General features: G+C 41.0%; 3 protein-coding genes and 3 pseudogenes across 6 annotated transcripts in view; all 6 read right to left on the bottom strand.

Annotated features, from left to right (window-relative positions):
• Positions 1-563: 563 nt before the first annotated feature.
• On the bottom strand, positions 564-1,946 carry TEOVI_000055200 (Trypanosome variant surface glycoprotein (A-type), putative; the record flags this gene model as incomplete). Its single annotated transcript, XM_067223857.1, has 1 exon — positions 564-1,946. One exon carries the CDS (start codon positions 1,944-1,946, stop codon positions 564-566), a length of 1,383 nt encoding a protein of 460 aa, XP_067079958.1.
• A 4,197-nt stretch (positions 1,947-6,143) lies between these two features.
• On the bottom strand, positions 6,144-6,752 carry TEOVI_000055100 (Trypanosomal VSG domain containing protein, putative; the record flags this gene model as incomplete). The annotated part of the gene is made up of 1 exon (XM_067223856.1): positions 6,144-6,752. The coding sequence occupies one exon, from the start codon at positions 6,750-6,752 to the stop codon at positions 6,144-6,146; it is 609 nt and encodes a 202-aa protein (XP_067079957.1).
• Positions 6,753-9,637: 2,885 nt separating this feature from the next.
• Positions 9,638-10,450, bottom strand: TEOVI_000055000 (variant surface glycoprotein (VSG, atypical), putative; the record flags this gene model as incomplete). Its single annotated transcript, XM_067223855.1, has 1 exon — positions 9,638-10,450. One exon carries the CDS (start codon positions 10,448-10,450, stop codon positions 9,638-9,640), a length of 813 nt encoding a protein of 270 aa, XP_067079956.1.
• A 2,105-nt stretch (positions 10,451-12,555) lies between these two features.
• Positions 12,556-14,108, bottom strand: TEOVI_000054900:pseudogene (annotated as a pseudogene). Its single transcript is given in 2 exon segments — positions 12,556-13,731; positions 13,734-14,108. Coding segments are annotated over 2 exon segments (1,551 nt in total).
• Positions 14,109-16,310: 2,202 nt separating this feature from the next.
• TEOVI_000054800:pseudogene lies at positions 16,311-17,533 on the bottom strand (annotated as a pseudogene). The gene is given in 2 exon segments: positions 16,311-17,294; positions 17,297-17,533. Coding segments are annotated over 2 exon segments (1,221 nt in total).
• A 280-nt stretch (positions 17,534-17,813) lies between these two features.
• TEOVI_000054700:pseudogene overlaps positions 17,814-18,183 on the bottom strand; it is a 788-nt pseudogene continuing 418 nt past the window's right edge. The window contains exon 2 of the mRNA in view: positions 17,814-18,140. Coding sequence covers positions 17,814-18,140 — 327 coding nt within the window. The remainder of the gene's footprint in view (positions 18,141-18,183) is intronic.

Raw genomic sequence — 18,183 nt, 5'->3', positions numbered from 1 at the left:
ATTACTGCTCTTATTATAATATTAGTATATACACACACTTACAACACTCTCACACCTTACAATTGCTATTATAAACATAAATTTTTCCAGTTTCCACAAGAGAAAGAAAATGAATCAAATAAAAATATCACTAATTTTTTGCTTCCTATTAGCCTACTGCTTTACATTGACATGCCACTTTCATACCAAATCTTTACATTTTGTAATCCTTAAATTTCATTAAATTTCTTTTTCTTTCCAAACAGTGTTAAAACATGTCAAATCTTAGAAAATCAATTAATTATAGTGAATTTTCTCTAAAATAGTAATATTTCATAAATTTTATTAATTTGAGCAAGAATAATTAAAAATCTAGAATTCCAACAATCTCACAAAAACAGAAACAATTAGAGTGAATTTGCTATTGAGGAGAAACTTCCCATTTCGGCACATTTCTTTGTCTTTGTAATCTTCATTATCTTTGCCATTTCTAAATGCACATTTTTGGTTGTCGCCTGTCTTGTCATTTTCACGTTCAGCTTTAGTTTTGTGCCTTGCACACCCAGTTGGGTTTCCTTCTCCTGCTATTTCTCCTTCTTTTTTGCTGCTTTTTGTTTGCCTTCCTCACTCAATTTGCATTTTTGACCTTCTTTTATGTTTTCATCATATTTGCAGTTTTTGTCAGCATTGCACGTTTTTGCATCTTCTTTTGAGTTGCATATTTGCGTTGTTATTTTGGTTTTATCGGCATTTATCTGGGCCTGTAGTTGCTGCAGCTCTGCCCGTGCCGTCGCCAAGTCAGCTCTCGTTTTTTGCTCGTAATAATCCAAAACTTCCGTTAACTGGTCCAAACTGGTTAGTTCGTTCACGTTTTGACCTTTATCTTTATTATCGGCTGGCTTATAAACTTTTGTTGTAGGAAATTTGGCTATGAGTAAAGAAATTTTTTCCTGGTTGTCTCCTATGTATTTTTTAATAGCTGCCGCTGCGTCTTCTACTTTTTTTGCTTCGGTGATTTTGGGGTGCAGATTTCTTATCTTTGTTTGTAGCCGGGTGGCAAACGATCCGCTCTGTGCAGCCTGGACCGCTATCTGTTCCTGTGTTTCTGGGTATCTTTTAAGGTCGTATTTGTCTATTGCATATAGTGCAGAAAACGTTAGCGCTGCCTGGGTGTCGCCTGTTGGGGACCCTCCGGAGCCCAGCTTCGCCGGGTCTGGCGTTTGAATTGCTTGTGTGGTGGGGTTGTATGTTAACAGCCCCCCGGCGTACGTCTGCTGGGGGCGAGACGCCTGGAAGAAAGTTGCAGCGGCGTTGCTTGCTGCGTTAAAAATAATGCACTTGCCGCCGCTGGCCGTCGACTTGCTGTCAGGCTCCGTCTCAGCTTTGAAGCCTGTAGCGGAAAGTTCTGCTGAATCTATTTGCTGCGCTATTGTTGCTGTTCTTGGTGTTCCCGGTTTGCAGTCTGCTGAGTCGAACTCGGTATGGCCATTGCTGCCGTCGTTACTTGCTGCTAAACAATAGCCCTCCGTGGTACCGTGCGTACCGCTTCTGATAAATGCAAGAAATTCCTTTATTTGGCCGCTTAATGCTGCTGAAAGGGCTGTCGCTTTTATGGCCGTTTGCGTCGCTGTTTCGCCGCTTGCCGCGGCTTCCTTGGCGATGGCTAACACATCCTCCGCTAGAGTCTCGTAAGTTAGCTGCTGCACTGGTTCTGCTACGGTCGCCGCGTACAGCTTTATCTGCAGAGCTGTTTGTGTCGCTTTTTCGACTGTATTGAAGAGTCTTGTTAGAACGTGTACTGCCCTACCCGCTCCTTTGTCCATCGTCTTTGCCGCGGTGCACAGGCCTTTCCGGCCGGTGTTTTTTATGATAGGTCCGGAACACAAGGTTAGCTGCACTTGTGCAAGAAGCGCTGTTGCTAGCAGGAGGCACAGCGGCTTCGTGTGGAAGTTTAGCTTTAGCTTCATTGCTTTAGATGCTGCAACTGTCCTAAGTTTGTAGTGTTATTTGCTTTACGGGGACGACATTTGGTGCAAAGGATGATTATTCTTCGTCTTACAAGTAAGAGAGGTTTAAATGAGTTTCTTCCACTTCCACTCCCTCTTTTGCTACTCACTTATCATCTTTGCATTAATATCCGCCATTTTGGTTGCATTTATCTTTGTTTTTTATCGTGGCACTCAGTTTCATTTGCGTCTATCTTGAATCCACCTTGCTTGGCTGCTACTGTTTTATCCTCTGTGGTCGTCACTAACCCGGTGATTTGTATGCTGCTCTGTAGAAACGGTAAAATAGTCAGGTTTATTAGTGTTAGTTGGGATTCAAACCTCTCAGCTGCAGCGGTCGCGTCGCGTCGTTCCTGTTTTTCTCGTGCATTCGTTCTTATGTTTGTTATCAATTCTACACTGCTCATATCTTCCTGTGCCAGTCCTGATTTATAGCTCATGCAGGCACCGTTGGTTGCTGCCGTGTTGTCGTTGTAACCGGTAGCGGCTGGGCTTGGGACCGAAATTGGCACATTAACGTGGTCTGCTTGCGTGTCTTCTTTATGGTTGAGTTGTGGTCGCAGGCTATCGGTTGCTGACTCTAGACGCTGTTTTGACAGCTTAGGCGGCGGTATTAACTTTATGCACAGTCCATCTAACTTTGTCCGCTATTTTGCGGCATCTGTGATGTGAGCTCGTTGAATTAAGTTCCGTCAGCTCCGAATGGTTCTTTGATCGGCTGATCCAATGCTTTTCTGGTCTTGGAATGCCTTTCACTCATGACTTTTTGCAGTTGTTGCACCATGTTATTAGTTTTGGTTTTGGTTTTGCACAAGGCAGCTAGTTGTGCGACCGTTTGAAGCTCTGCTGCGGCTGTCGGCGCATCTAGGACATCGAGTTGATTGAGGTCCGCTAATATGGCTTTAACGATTTACAGCTCTTCTATTTGGTCTCCCCAGTCAGTGGTGATGGCGACATCGTCTATTTGTGTGCTGTAAAACCCTAGAGCGTGTCTTACGACTTTATGTGCAGTCTGCCCATTTACTTATCTAGCGTTGTGGTTGGCTCTGCTCGCGCAGTTACATGTTGCTTGGTCGTCCGCGTTTGGCAGCTGTTTCTTTTTTGAAGCTACTCTTCTCGTGAATGACAGCGTGGTTTTTGCCGCCGCGGCCTTTGCCATTGGTGTGCAGCCAGTTATGTGAGTGTCTATTTTTTCCTTCGCTTGTGCTGGCGCAAAGGCGGCCGCTACTGTAGCTATGCTGGTTGCATTTGGCATGGTGTTTAAGCCTAGAACGAAGTCGGGTCGGCGGTCTGGCGTGGCCGCTATTACCCTCGCTACATGGCTGTGTTAATTGCCGCCAGTTTCGCGCTGCGTTGGTGGTCTTGCCGGTCGCCCGTGCCGCGCAGCACTCTCTTTGTGAAGACCCTGTTTTTTTCTCGCTGTGGGGCGCCGGCCAGCTGCATCTTAGCTCTGGGGTTCGAGTATGTCTATATTAAAGTTTGTCCTTTTGGCAGGACAGATTCTACATGCGGCGGTCTTTTTTTCGTTCTGTGGCGACCGGAAGCAATAGGGCCGAAGCGTTGAGGATCTGAAAGCGCTGCACGTTGCCTCGATGTTTTAAATCAAGAAGATTATCAGGAAGATTAGCGGGACTTCAGCTGCTGCTTGTTTCACTGCGCCTCCTGTCGCTGCTTCCTAGTAAAGTTTTAGAAGTTGGATGTGTTGGGACCTAGTAGTTTGTTTGCCTAGTTTCTAACCTGGAGAATGGGTTTGAAAGCAATTTCATTTTTCTTTTTAAGTTTGCTACCATTTTTTGGCTGTTCATGCGCGGAACCCTAAAAAACAGGCCGCGAAACGTAAATTTGTTAAGCTGGCTGCGTGTGCTGCCGCTACCGGGCTCTTCACAGTGTTGGACCGCTTGTGAGTATCTGTCAACTTAAACAAAGAAACAAATCAATGAAAGTTACTATGTTACTTGTCGCGGGACTTTTTTCTGAAATTGCTTGCTTTGCTGCTTGACCACAACCTCGTATGGGCTTTTTGTGGCGTTGTAGGGAATCTTTCCTTTTAAGTTTGGAAAACCGAGACTATTTTTATCGTTTTTATTTTGAATTTAACACCTGTGCGTGAGTGGATTTGACAATGCTTGGTTGTTTGCCGCCGCTTCCTTCCTATTTATTACAACTCTGCTGGAGACGATATTTTTAACATAGCTTTTTTGTCTGTTTCATCTGCGTGTAAGTCGTTTCAATTCAGGGCTTCTGCCGTCAAACTCTTCTGTCCTGTTGATAGCTCAAGAGCTGAGCCAAAATTCTCTAACATCTGCCAGTTGTCATTACTGCTTTAACAACATTCGATACTTTTGAAAAAACTCAGTTAAGCCAAATAATCGCCATTTTAAGATATAATCTATATCATTCTAAACTTCCATCTCAAACAAAAGTAGCCATAAGCGTTAATTATTTCAGATGAAATTACAGAATGATATATATTTCCGTTTAAAACTAAATAACCAGGTAAAGCTCCTGTTACTCACGTACTCGGTGCTCTTTGTCTTCTGCTTGCAACACTTTTGTGTCGATTTCTTGCCGGACCGCTTACTTTTTTGTTAATCTATCTTTTAGCTGTGAATAAGAGACATAATTTTTTGTTAATTATACGTTACTTGAAAGGTATAAATGGCCTTTTCACTATAACAATACGTAATCTGTGGTGTATTTTTACAGACTTTTTGTACTTCATAAAGTTCACCCATAGATGCGTACATGCGCCACTTCAAGTGGTTTGAGCATCTTTATTTTTCATTTAATAGAATTGGCAACTCATTAATTGACCTTTTTAAAAAATTTTCCCCGATAATATCATATTTCTCCCCACAAATATTGGCCATTATTTATATATTTGATAAGAAGACTTCAAAATTACTTCAAACTTACACAATATTTCTATGCTTCTTCTTCACATCTGGAAACTAACATCCACCATCACATCAATAATCGGTGTCTAATCTATATTTGCAGTAGAGTCTGTCCAGTTTTTAAGCGTGATGTGGATGACAGTCTCATCACGCATCACTTTCTTTTGCGCCATGTTGTTGTGTGCTCCGTGTTGACGCTCTGGTTTTTCATGCTTTTTCTTTTACTGCATATATCGCAGCGAATTACACAACTACTCCATCATCTTTTTACGATGGAGTGTCTCTTCCTCATTATTTTCACCATCATCTTTCTGCGTATAATTATGATCATCGTTACGTTTTTGCTTGAACCTGCGCGTGCTCCATCTCCATTTAAATCTTTATGCCAATCTGTGTCTGTTCTAACAATATTCCTTTCACTTTTCTACTCTCATTCTCTGTTATAGACACTTACTCTCTTTCCATATTCCCCATTATTTTAAGGGTTTTTGTTTTTTCTTTTCTTCCGTGCTGCACCACCACCTTTATTATAACATTAGTATATCAAAAGACAAGCACGACACACTACTTGTAAAAATTTCACTATTACCATTATAACTCTAATTCCTAATATATATAAAATAAATAATATAAATAAATTTCAAATAACGCTAATTTTTCCCCGTATTATCTTACTACTTTACACCTGTAGGCCAATGTTAAACCACAGTTTTACACTAAAATTTTAATAACTTAAACAATTTCCCTAATTTGAACATTTTTATCAAAAGTGTTAGTATATCAAAGTTTCAAAAATTTTTAGCAAAATCTCTCAAAATCGTATAGTTATATATATTTCGTAAGATTGAGCAAATATGCTTAGTATCCTTAGAATATTACCAAACTCACAAAAACAGCAGCCATACTCAGAGCCAATTTCTTATTGAGGAGAAAAATACCACTTCGTCATTGCTCTGTATCTTTGTCATCCTCATTATCTTTACCCTTCCTCCACGCACAATTTTGCTTGCCTCCTGTTTTTTCATTCTCGCAAGCGGTTGTATCAGTTCCATGTTTTGCACACCCACTTTTTCCTGCTCCTTTTGCTGTGTTTTCGTTTCCTGGTTTTGCTTTGCATTCCTTTTTTATTTTATCATATTCGCAAGAGTCTGTTGGGCAATTGGTTTCATTGTTGTTTAATTTAGGCCATCTATTCTGTTCTTCCTCAGATTGTGGCGACATCAGCTTTGATTTCTGCGTGCTTTTTCTGGTTGCTAAGAGATCACCGACAAGCAAAAGGGTTTCCATCCTTCACTGCTTGTGCTGCCTTGACAAGGGCTATGCCTTCACTAGAAATTGCCTGAATTGTGTCTAACTCCATCGATGGCTCTTTTGCTTTCCTCATCCACAGAACGTAGCCGCCGTCTTGTAGTAGGTTATTATAGTCAACACAAACGCCTTTGCTGGCTCCTCCTATCATGTCGTCGGCTGCATGGGCCCTTTGGCAGTCCGGTGATGCTTGTCCTAAGTGGTGGGCACCCGGTATTGCAGCGTCGGCATGGCCGGAGTGAGTGGCTCCATTTGGTGCCGAGTTGCCGATTATCCCGACCTTTCCAAGGTCTGAGATTATTGCCGCCGTTGAGCTCGCGAGCCTTGTCGGGGTTAGTTGTCCTGTGTCTGCTCCGCCACTGCACTTTGGGTATATATTGGCGTCCCAGTCTTCGCTCGCCTTGTCGCGGGCCGAGCCCGAGGTTAGACCTGTTGGGTCCTTCCCGACCTTGCAGTAGTCAGTTGTGTCGCCATTGTCGCCAAAGCATAGACAGATAATTTCGGCAGCTGGCGCTCCCCCAGGTCTGTTGGCTGCTGCCGCTGTTGAAGCGGGAGTGCACATTTGTGTATGTTGTGCCGCCGTTGACGCCCATGGGAAAGCTTCTTTTGTGGGTTTGTCGTGCCATGGTTGAGCCGGGTTCAGGTCGGTGTCTTTTGTGAGAGACTTCTCGTAGGCTTCGCCGTACAAAGCGGAAATCACAGCTCTTCGAGCATTGTTTTGGCTTGTTCTTGCTCTATTTTGTGGCGCATGTGCTTCGGTTTCCGGTGCCAGAGCCTATTCTATTGGTTGGCGAAACGCTGGCCTGAGCCTCTGCCGTTTCGTTTCAGGAAACGGAAGCTTGTATGTTGCACGCCATTGTTGTGTCGGCGGGTCGTTCTTCATTATCTCGTCGTATATTGTCCTGAGTTTCTCTACGGTTTTGTATTCTCCAGTTTTTAAGTAACCATCGCGTTTCGCGTCTTTCACCTTCTGCCAAATGTCATATTTGGCATTTTCCTTCACACTTCTTCAATTTCTTGTTCTACAACGGTTAAATTTAGTTTTTCAATTCTTTTAACAATACCACTTACTGCTTTTCCGGTACTGGTAGCTGCAGGTGATGGATTCATTTGGTCTTCTTTAACTTGAGCTTCTGGTATTGGCTTGATTAAGAGCTTGAAGAGTACACACATGTCTTTGAATTCTTCGGCATTTTGGTCCGCTGCGCTTGTGTACCTTACGACGAAAATTATTTTGAGTGCTATTCCTAAAAGCATCTCTGCTATCTGCTACATGCTGCATTTTTTACTTGCGGTGCAACGAGTCGAAATCCAGATAAAATGAAATATGCCAACTTATTGGTGTTTCAGGGGAAAATAATTTTTTTTAGGATCGACTGTTTATGGGCGCGTTTTTGTCTTTAAAAAGTAACTTACTTTAGTCAAAATATCTCTCTTCTTAATTCTTAACAACATAACAATATATTTAAATATAAAACACTTAATTTCTAAGATTTTTAGTCTTCAGTGTCTTCAATAATCTGCTAATTTGATTGTATTCTCTTGACTTGAAATAACGATGAAAATTTTTTGCTGTTCCTGCACACAACAGACTTACTGTCTCTTCTTGCGATCGATAACATACCTTCTGTTTGATGTGAAACCGTTAAATAACTAAAATATGGGTCACGAAAGTAACTTTTTCTAAATTATATTGTGTTGGTACCCGGTTTCCGTTATGAATCAGCGACAATTTTTATATGGATTATTTGTTTATTGAAAATTTTTTATTTTTGGTCAGTACACCAATATGGAATCGGTGAGGTGTCGGTTTTGATTCCCTACACCTCATATAGATATCTCATTGGCTTATATACGTTTTATTTGAAGCGGCTCTCGCATTTTAATTCGTATTTTTACGTCCAAGATAATTCATTAGTAGAAATTGTTTTAAAACTTTCCTCCCGATAATATAATATTGTTTCCCACAAATATTGTAAATTATTTCTATATTTGATAAAAAGGGGACTTAAACATCACATTACACATACGCAATCTATTTTTCCTCCTTCTTATCGTCTGCTTCACAGCCAGATAATAGGACACGTCATCAGGTTCAAATAAACACAATAACCAGTATCCAAAGTGTCTGATATGTCCACTTTTGAATGGGATGTGGGTCATGACATACTGTATTATTCATTTCTTTGCTTTTCTGTTTTTTAGCCCATTGTTTTACTCTCTATTTTTCTTTTTTTGTCCGTTTCTTTTTGTTCGGATGAAGAATCGATTCCATTTGGTCTCTATACTTGATTATACTTCTCTCTCATTCTCCAATCTGTCATCTGTCTGTATTTAATGTTCACACTTGCAATGTTTTCCTATTAAAATGCTATATTTAATTAGTTTCTCCGCGTTTCCATTAATAATATTTTCCTCTACTCTCTATTTATCACACTTACTCGTGCTGTTTCCCGTCTATTGACTCTCATTACTTTAATTCCTTTAATTTTAGGCTCCGCTTTTTGTCTTCAGCACTATCCTATTATTATTATAATATTCATATTTACACACTCACAACACTCTCCTATCATTACCATCAGTGTAATTACTATTATTATTATGACCATAACCAACATCCATAACACAAGCAAAATAAATTAAATTATAATAGTACTCATTTTTTATACCCTATCACACCACTACTTTACACCCATTTGCAACTATCATACCAAAATTTCATATTCTCATCTCCTTACATTAAAAATATTTTACAAAAGTGTTAAGATATATTAAATCTTAGAAAATTTAGTAAATTCTTTCAGTATTGTAAATTTTCACAATTTTAATATAATTAAGAAAATACCCTTTAAAATATAATTATAGAACCAAAAACGCAAGCAAAAGAGGGGCTTTGCTAATGACAAAAGAATTGCTTCCTGTGGTGTTTGTGTTTCTTTTTCCATCATTCTCCGCTTTCACTGAGTCTTTAAGTTTGCATTTTCCGTCTTTGAAATCACACTTCTCATTGTCGCATTTATCTTTGTCGCTGCCGTCGCATTTTATGTCAGACTTTGTGGCTGCAGCTATATCGTCGCAACGTTTTGCTTTTTATTCTAAAAATTGCTTTGAGACAGCTCCTAGTGCTGCATGTTCCGGAGTTGCGAGATCTTCTAAGTTGTTTTTTAGCTCCTTGCCGCCGATCGTTAAGTCCATCTTATAGGCTTTGAGGGTTTTCCAAAAGCCGTTTTCAAATGCATTTTTGTCGGATCCAAATGTTTCGGCTATCAAACTGTCAATTGCTGCTTTTTGGGCGCTGTTTGAGGGGTCATATTTGGTTGAAGCTCCTTGGGTTGCTGCTAGAATGACGCGGCTGATTGTCTCGTCTGTTTTGCTTGTTGCGGTGGTCCCAAGATCAAGCTTGTCGAATTCGCAGTATTTGTTTTTGAGGAAGTCATGCACTCTCCATTAGAGGTCGTGTTTGTGGTGGGCTAGCTCCGTTTTGCCGTCACTTGCTTTTGTTGGTTCATTTTGGATTGACTTTCCGGTTGCCTTTACCTCTATGTCTGTGTCAGTCGTGGTTTCCAGTAGGGTTTTGCCTAGGACTGCTGGCTTCCAATTGCTTCCCGTGCCGCATGTCGTGGTGCACTTGGCCGCGCAGAATTTCTTGTCGACGTTGCCGACGCCGGTCCTTTGCTGCAGCTTGTATGTTTTAATGCTATGTAGCCCAGCTAGATTAACCGCCAGTTCATTGGCTTTTAGGTCGGCACTCCGGCTGTTTGCGCAGGTTGTGTCGTCTAATCCCGTTAACGTTACCTCCATGTCCTTTGTTTCTGCTCCTGCGGCTCCGGTTACTTCGGCACCGTCAGCAGCTGTTGTTGCCAGCTTAGACAGCCCGTCATAAGCTATGTGTTGGCCGGCCTGTAAGGACAGCAGGGCTATGATTTCGTTTGCTTTTGCTGTGCAAGTTTGGCTTTTCTTTGCTAGTGCCGTTATTTGCTTTCCTACAACCGCTGCTAGTGCATTGGCGCCGCGCCTTTGCTTTCCGCTGCCCGTGGAAGTAGCTAATGTAAGAATATTTTGCGTTTCAAGTAGCCTGCTTAGTTCTGCAATTAGTGCTGTGGATTGGCCTGCGAAGCTCTTCTGCAGGGAATGAAGATAAATTGCTGAACTGCAGGCTGAAGCTTGTTTGGCTGATTCTGTGTCATTCCCTATAGTGCCTCTGGCTGTTGCATAAAACAGCACCGCCGTGATGTAAAAGGTTGCGACGTGGACTGTCATTGCTCCTTCTGTTTACTTAAAAAACTTCCGTCGTCTTGTACTGCGCTTCTTGGTTATATTTCGTGTGGTAGAGAACCTTTGCTCTGGTGCGTTGCAAGTGGAGAGCCGTGTATGGCTTCTGTTGTTGGCCCTACTTTACTATGCTTTTTTTAGGTTGGGAGATGGTGTTCTGAAGAGCGTCGTGGGTTGTGCGCCTTTTTTCTGATTTCAACTGCGCCAGTGTTTTTTAATGTTTATTTTGTTTTTTTTTTGCTGCTACCGCTCTAGAACATAACTAAAAATAAAGGTGATTAATATACGCTTGTGCCGCGTGTTTTTTCACAGCTACGTTTTTAGTATAGACTGCCCTATGTTTGTATGAAGGCTGTTTCTAAGCTTGTTTAGTGCTCTTATAAGCCGTTACTACAGCCGTCTTTATCCACAAGCTGGTGTGCCGGCTAACCGTTGTTTGGATTTTTGATTCTTGAACTACTGGGCTCGCTCTGTGGTTTTATACTAGTTGTCGCTGAACGTCACTTTGTGTTAGGTTGTCAGTACAACTTTTTAGGCCTAACAACAAATGCTTTGAAAGAGATTTTTTAGCGTTAAAACTTTAGTTTTGGTTGGATCAAGTATTCCACTTTGTTTTATTAAACTGCACTGCGGTATCTGTTACATGGTGAATTTTAAGTGCGCCGTCTTAAGGTTGGTGGTATGTTGTGTGCCACATACTGGGTCTGGTTCACTGTTCAAAAACACTTGGTTTAGCAAAAGAATCTCCTTTTTTCAATCTAATCTATAGCACTCTATACTTACATCTATTGTATCTAATATTTATGGTCGTCAATGACTTCTATAGGCCGTTAATTTTGCGCATGGTTTTAACATGTAGTAACAAGATAACGTTAGTGTTTCTCACGCACGCGTCCGCATTTTTATGTCTATTTTTTAAAAGGTCCTGATGTTTTGTATCGTCATCGCTTAATTGTAGGTTACTTCAGCGGTGAAAGTGCTTTGTCTACACTTTGTTAGTCCGTGTTATTGGATTTGAAAGAGCGATAACTCTTATGTTAATTACTCATTCCTTGAAAGGTTTTACTTTCTCGTTTGCATAACAATAAGAACTTGATAAAGTATAGCCAATAATTATTTTTACCTTACAAAAAATATCCATTTCTTCACATATAAACTATACTAAGCAGTTTACGTGTTAATATTCGTGTTTTGTTTTCCACTGCAATCCATTAGTGGTCATATTTCAAAAATTCACGTCTCAATAGTATTTTATTTTCCCCACCCCTTTTAGTTCCTATAAATGCATCTTATCTAAAGAATACTTCGATATTGACTCGCACTTGTTCAATTCCTCAATTTCCATAAAAAATGTGCATTTTAATCCGTCAAAAGATTAAAAACCAGTCACTACCATTATTTTTTCAGTTGTATTTACCTACTTCAGTGTAAAATACAGAGAATTATTGACAGCTCCTCTTCCTCCTGATGTTTTCTCATATTTTTCATCTGCTATCGCTGCTTATCTGCATGCTGTAGCAGGTCTTTTTGACCAGTGAAATAGACTGCTTTTTCCTTGCTTTCCCATATATCACCTCTTATGCATGATGATGACCATCATCATATTTCTCTGCTTGACCCTGTGAATATTCGTTCTCTCTTCATCATTCTTCATCACTTACTCCCATTACACTCATGAAATCGTTTTAGATTTTTCTATGTTTCCTCTCCGGTCGTTATGCGCAACTACTACTCTTATTTTAAATATTATTATCTATACCTTCACAACAGGCATCTATTGTCATGATAACTATTCATAATATTACTATTATACCCCTAACAAATATGCAGAAAAAACACAATAAAAGATTAGAAAATTATCATGATAGAACTCTTTTTATTTATAACTTTCACCAATAGTACTTTCAGCTTACAAGTATTTTAACACCCAAGTTTCATATTTTTCTACAATTCTCAAAATTTTCAGCAATTTGCACATTTTCATCAAAAAGTGTTAATATATGATATTTACCAAATTTTCTCAAAGTAAAAAAAAATCATATATTTTATTAATTTCGTAAAGTTGAGCAGAACTGCTTAGAATTCTTAAATCTCTAAAATGGTAATAGCCTCACAAAAGCAGCAGCCACACTGAGGGCGAATTTCTTGTTGACGAGAAAACTTAAATTCTTACACTCGTTTCCATCCCATTTGCAGCTGTTTTCCTTTTCACATTTATCTTTGTTGGTTAGTGCAGTGATTGTCACATTTTCCTCTTTCTTTTCATCTTTGTCTTCTTGACTTTCTTTTTCTAGTTTTTCTTTCACTTCCTTTTTCAAATCACAAATTTTTCTTTCGTCGTTAAAAGCGCACCCCTTATCTTCCAGTTTTTTACAGGCTGCTTGGTCGTCTTTTGCTTCATTGCAAGTTGCCGCTGCGTTGACTGTATTTCCATTTGGATCACCCTTGTATGGTTTTGCCGGCATTATTGGTCCAGTAACAGTAGTGGCTGCCTCTGCTAGGGCTACTGCCTGTTGTAACATAGTTTTTATTGTCTTTGTTTCTCTTGTTTGTGTCTGGGCCGCGTCTTCTTCGCTTTTTATATTTTGAATGGCGCTAGTGATGCTGGATATCCAGAATGCGCCTGATTCTGCTGCTGCTGCCGCGCTCTTGGCGTTATTGAACCTTATGCACATCCCGGCGGCGCTGGTGCCAGTGCATGTTGCTCCGGTAGTTAGAGCACCGAGGTAGGAATGTGTCCCGTCGCTGTGTATTCTGCTGATCACCGCTTTCAGTGCCTGTTCCAGTTTCATTGCCGTCGCTGTCGTGCTGCCTGGTAGCTGGCAGTGTTTTTCAATCTCGTCCCATTTGTTTGGGCCGCTGTTCCTTGATGCATCCCAGTTGTTTATCGCTGGACTCGCTGTGAAGCAGGCTTTTGGTCCTGCACCGGCTGAGGCTGGTGCGCATATACAAATCAGCGCCGCTATTGCCGTCTTGAGCTTGGTCTTGTCTTGTGCTTCGTCGCAGAAGTTTGTTCGCGTTCCGTCGAGCGCCCTGCCGAACAACGCTGCATCTGTTAGCGCGGGAGTTGTCGGGTTTGTGTGGCCATAGACGGCGGTACCGAGCGCGTTTTTTATGCCAGTGGTTTTATCTGCGGCCAGCAAGTTGTAGGCCGCTGCTAGTTTTCGCGCGCTTGCGTCCGCTGCTGCTAGGACCGGTTGTAGCTGCTGTTGCAGCCACAGCTTTTGTGCTTAATTTAGTTTTACCGTGGCGAGCTTGATTTCATCTGTGTTTGTTTAGTTTCTTCGAGATACTTTGCACCACTTAACCAGTATTTGTATTGAGTGGACCACGGCTGCGTCTGCTGCAGTCTTTCTGGTGGGGAATCCTTGAATCCTGCCTCGTCCCCTTTCTGTTTGAACATTTTGAAGACGGTTTCGTTGCGCAGCGTGAGGTTGATGGCATGCAACCTCTTGTGTGCGTCGAATCCGCTGTTGTCTATTGCTGTTGGGATGAAAGGGCCTGTAGAAACCGCTGCAATATTGCAAAGCGCGGCCGAAACCGCTGTGTTTTCGCCAGCTAAGACGGCTGCCGAGACTTTTTCCGCTAAAAGTGCTGTTGCCGCCATGCCCAGGAAACTTAGAGCCGCAAACATCAGTGCTGGCATGGGATTGGTTGTGGTGTCGTCTTTTTTCTTTATCAGTGCTTTGTGCTTCAGATGAACGCTAAATAGATTAAAAGATAGTAAAAGAGAAAATTATTCTACTAGTTTTTTACCTTATTCTTTTACTTTAATATTTGTGTGACAGTAGCTGGGTCTGCTTGATAAGAAGATAAATACTCCTAAAAAATTATTGTTCTCGCCGACTGTCAGTCAGGTGAACGCTTGACTTCGGTGTAAAATCCGCATTCTGCTGAGGATATTTGTATTTCTAAACCAATATGCTTATTAATTTGATGAATCTAAGTGCATTTGTAGATTTTGGTGCTGAATTTGTCTGAGTCGATTACTGTTACGCCTGAAAATTCAGCCGCGGTCACTGTTCTTTATCCATGTACCTGAGTCTCGCTGTCTTTGGCGACCTCCTTACATATCCTCTACTATTTTCAAACACACACACAGGCACATTTTCCTTCTATTTTACTATCTTCTTTTGGATCTATTTTTCATGTTCCCCCACATGGTTAAAATATGGTAAGAATATTGTTTTTTTTTGCGTTTTAAAACTTCAATTATGGGACCACAATCACTAGACCAAAGCCATCATATTTTTACGTACTAGGTATACTACTAACTCTGCCATCTTTTTTACTCACTATTTGGTAAAAGTGGCTTTTTTTTTCCAGCTATATGGGTTGCCTAAGTCTATCTCCGCTTTGGGAGAGTTTTTGAGCTATTTCAGTTTGAAATATAGAAGATAAATTCGATTCGTATATTTTTTCTTGTCTGATTATGTATTTGCACCCGTATTCTTTTTTTAGTAGCGTTGTGGAAAAACCAGCAGCTGCCAACTTTTTAATACAGAGAGTGGTTTACAAATATAATCTAACAGGTTCTTTAAGCTGCATTTCCACTTACGATTACTGCTTTCTTCTGCACTTGAGGGCTTACAAAGCTGTGAAAGGGATTTAAAGAAACATGTAGAATATCTATTCTACATTTTCCTTCCTGCTAAAATTGATGCCATTTGTTTCTATAAATCAGGTCATTTCTAATGACACATCTTCCATGTAAGTTGAACTTAAATCGCAATGCCTCTTTTATTCCATGAAAAAAACAAATATTTGCACACACTCTAGTAAGTGTTCCAAGTCTTTTGAGTACAAGAACGACTAATAGTTTCATTTTTACAGTATCTCGTGATACCATAGCAGTTTATTCCTGTTTTTAATTCTCCATTTTTGAGCATTATGCTTGTTTGTTATGGTTTTTCTGATTTTGGCGCTCTTTTCGTGTGTTTTTACAAGTTTTAGTGCTATCATTATATATTCTGTTTATTTCCATGCCTTCCTCGGAGTAGTTACTTTTGTTGAGTCACAAATGTTTATATGAATTACACATTACTTATTAGCTCAATTCCATGCTTTGGGAAAATTTGTATCAACTTTAATGCTTTGACTGAAAATAATGCATTCTTCGGACACCTCTTGATATCATATTGGCAGCCATTCTCTTAAATGACTTTCATTTCCATTTCTTGTTTCTGCGGAAGACGTATCGAAAACATTCGACTTGAAACATATAATTTCTCTACAACTCATTGTCTCCTCCATTATCTTCTTTGCATAATGATTCCCGTCAAATATTTGTGTCTTAACCTCGTATATCCCATATCACTTTCTCTTTGTTTAGCTTTCTGAATTTCCTTTAATAATATTACCTGTGGTCTCACACGACTTCTCACTCACTTTCTCCAGCTTTACCTTTGCGATTTTTTGAACTGATTCTATTTTGGCTGTTCATTTAGTCTCTATCTCCAATCTTATTATAATATTAGTTTATTGTCACACCCTCTAACATAACTTCTTTGCAAATATAACAATGTTTATGCCACAATTTCATCATTTTGCACATTTTCATCAAAAAGCGTTAAAATACATCAAAGTTTAAAAACAATTCATAAGTTTCACAATGTGGAGCAAAAATTCTTCAGAATACTACAATGCCAAACTCACAAAAGCATAAACCATCAGAACGAAGTGTTTTCTGAATAGAATAGAGGAATCCTTGCACTTTTCCCCTCCCTATCTGCAGCCATCTTTGCAGTATTTTTGCTTTTTCCCTGTACACTTTTCTTCCTTTTTTCCGCCTTTCCCTTCTTGTTTTGCTTGTTCTGCTTCTTTTGGCTTCCTCACTCAATGTGAACTTTTTGTTGGGTTCTTTAGCTCCTTCATTCCACGTGCATGGCGGTTTGCATTCTGTATCTTTGTCTATCTTATTGCATTCTGTTTCAGCGTCGCTTGTCCGTTGGTCGCTTACTGGTGTATTTTGGGGAGTAGGAGCGTCTGCTTTGTTTATGACCCCTGTGTATAGCGTCCAGGTCGCTTGTCGCAATGCTTCAATTTTTTCTGCAATAATGGCTGCTTGTCTTTGGACATCGTAGCCTGCCTGGAGCTTTTGAGCCGCTTGGTTCAGTTTGGTCGCCCATGGAATACCAGTCGCGGTCGTTTCAAGATATTGCTTATAGTTGACACAGACGCCTTGGTTTGAAGCTCCGTCGCAGCCGCCGTTGCTGTGTAGCTGTCCTAGGATATAGTGTGCATTGGCTCCTGTCGCTGCCGCTGCCTGTCTGCCCAGTAAAGCTGTGACGGCTGTTACGGCGCCCTCTATCTCTGCTGCCGTTAGCGGGCTGGTTGTTGACCGCTTGGGACGTTTCTGGATAAGTGCTTGGTAGTGTTCCGCCGCTGGCGTGTTTGATGTGAAGTCGGTTAGTTGCCCACCGGTTTCGGCTTAAAGGCACAGTATGATGCCGTTCGCTGATGATGATGAGCAAATGCATAGCAAATCCCAGGCTATGCACTTGCCGGCTTTGCCGCCGCTATCGCTTTTACAGTTATTGCTGTAGCTGCTGTCTAGCCCTGTTTTTGTGAAATCAATGTGACCCTCTCCGAAAATAGCGTCGTTTATCAGCTTCATAACTGCTGATTTTGTTTCGGCCGCGTCTGTGGCTGGTTTTTGTAGGTCAGTTTTCAGTCTGGTGGCTTCGTCGTAGAGTCGGGCTATTGCCGCCGCTACGCCTGGCTTTCGGTGGTTATTTCTGACCTTTCGATACTTGGGCTTTCCTGTTGCCGGATCCTTTTCTTCTAGTTTTTTGACATTCGTTTGCCATTCTGTTAAGGCGGATTTTGCCGCGGCGTCGCTTTTTTTGACAGCTCTCCATTCTTTTCTGTTAGCCACGTTTCCGTTGCTGCCGTTAAGTTAAGCATTGCTAGCTCGTCCATTGCTCCTGCAACATCCGTGTTTGGACTAGTGACGGTTATACTTGCCTGTCTGTCTTTTAGCCCAATGAATGTGCACAGACTGTTGAACTCTGCCGTATTGGAGTTGTCTTCTGCCGTTGTTGTCTTAGCTGTTGCAAAGATGAGCACAAGTGCCGCAAGATTCATCGGATTATGAGATACTTTTGAGCCTTGTTAGAAAAAGAAGGTGCCTTTGATTTCCTGTGCAGCGGATGTTTGGTGGGCCATGACGCATTGTGGCTGGACTTCGCTGTTGAGACCACTTTCAGGACAGGAGTGCTTCTTGTAGTAGCTGACGGGAGCCTCTTCTGGCCATTTTCACAGTCTTTTCAACTTCAACTTTTGACTTTTGGCGGATTCACTCGCCGCGCACATCATTTTATGACCAACCCCAACTTGTCCATTTTAGTTTTTTTTTTGGTTTAAATAATTCCCTTTCTTTTAACGTATCACAACAGATTTCCTGATCTTCAAAATCTCACCAACCCCCATCCACCGCATAGCTTTGAATTTCACCAAAATCTCTCACGCTAAACTGCCTACTTTGCAAATCTTTATACCAAGTAAGACTTTTCACAATCAATTTTGCCTCCTCTTGCCACGAAATTGTATGTCCTGGAAAATGAATGAATGGGGCTTCTCCAATATCACCAGTTCTGGGAATAGTAAAAAATCTCTCCTCAAAATCCAATCCAATCATTCCTCTCTTCAAAACAAATCTCTGTCCAACAGCTTCCTCCCGTGTAACACTCTATATTAGCAATGGCGTATAGATACTCTGC

The sequence above is a fragment of the Trypanosoma equiperdum genome, assembly GCF_001457755.1.
Source record: "Trypanosoma equiperdum strain OVI genome assembly, contig: ctg_198, whole genome shotgun sequence".
Taxonomy (NCBI): Eukaryota; Euglenozoa; class Kinetoplastea; order Trypanosomatida; family Trypanosomatidae; genus Trypanosoma; species Trypanosoma equiperdum.
The sequence above is the reverse complement of the archived record's forward strand: the minus strand, read 5'-3'. Positions and strand labels throughout refer to the sequence as shown.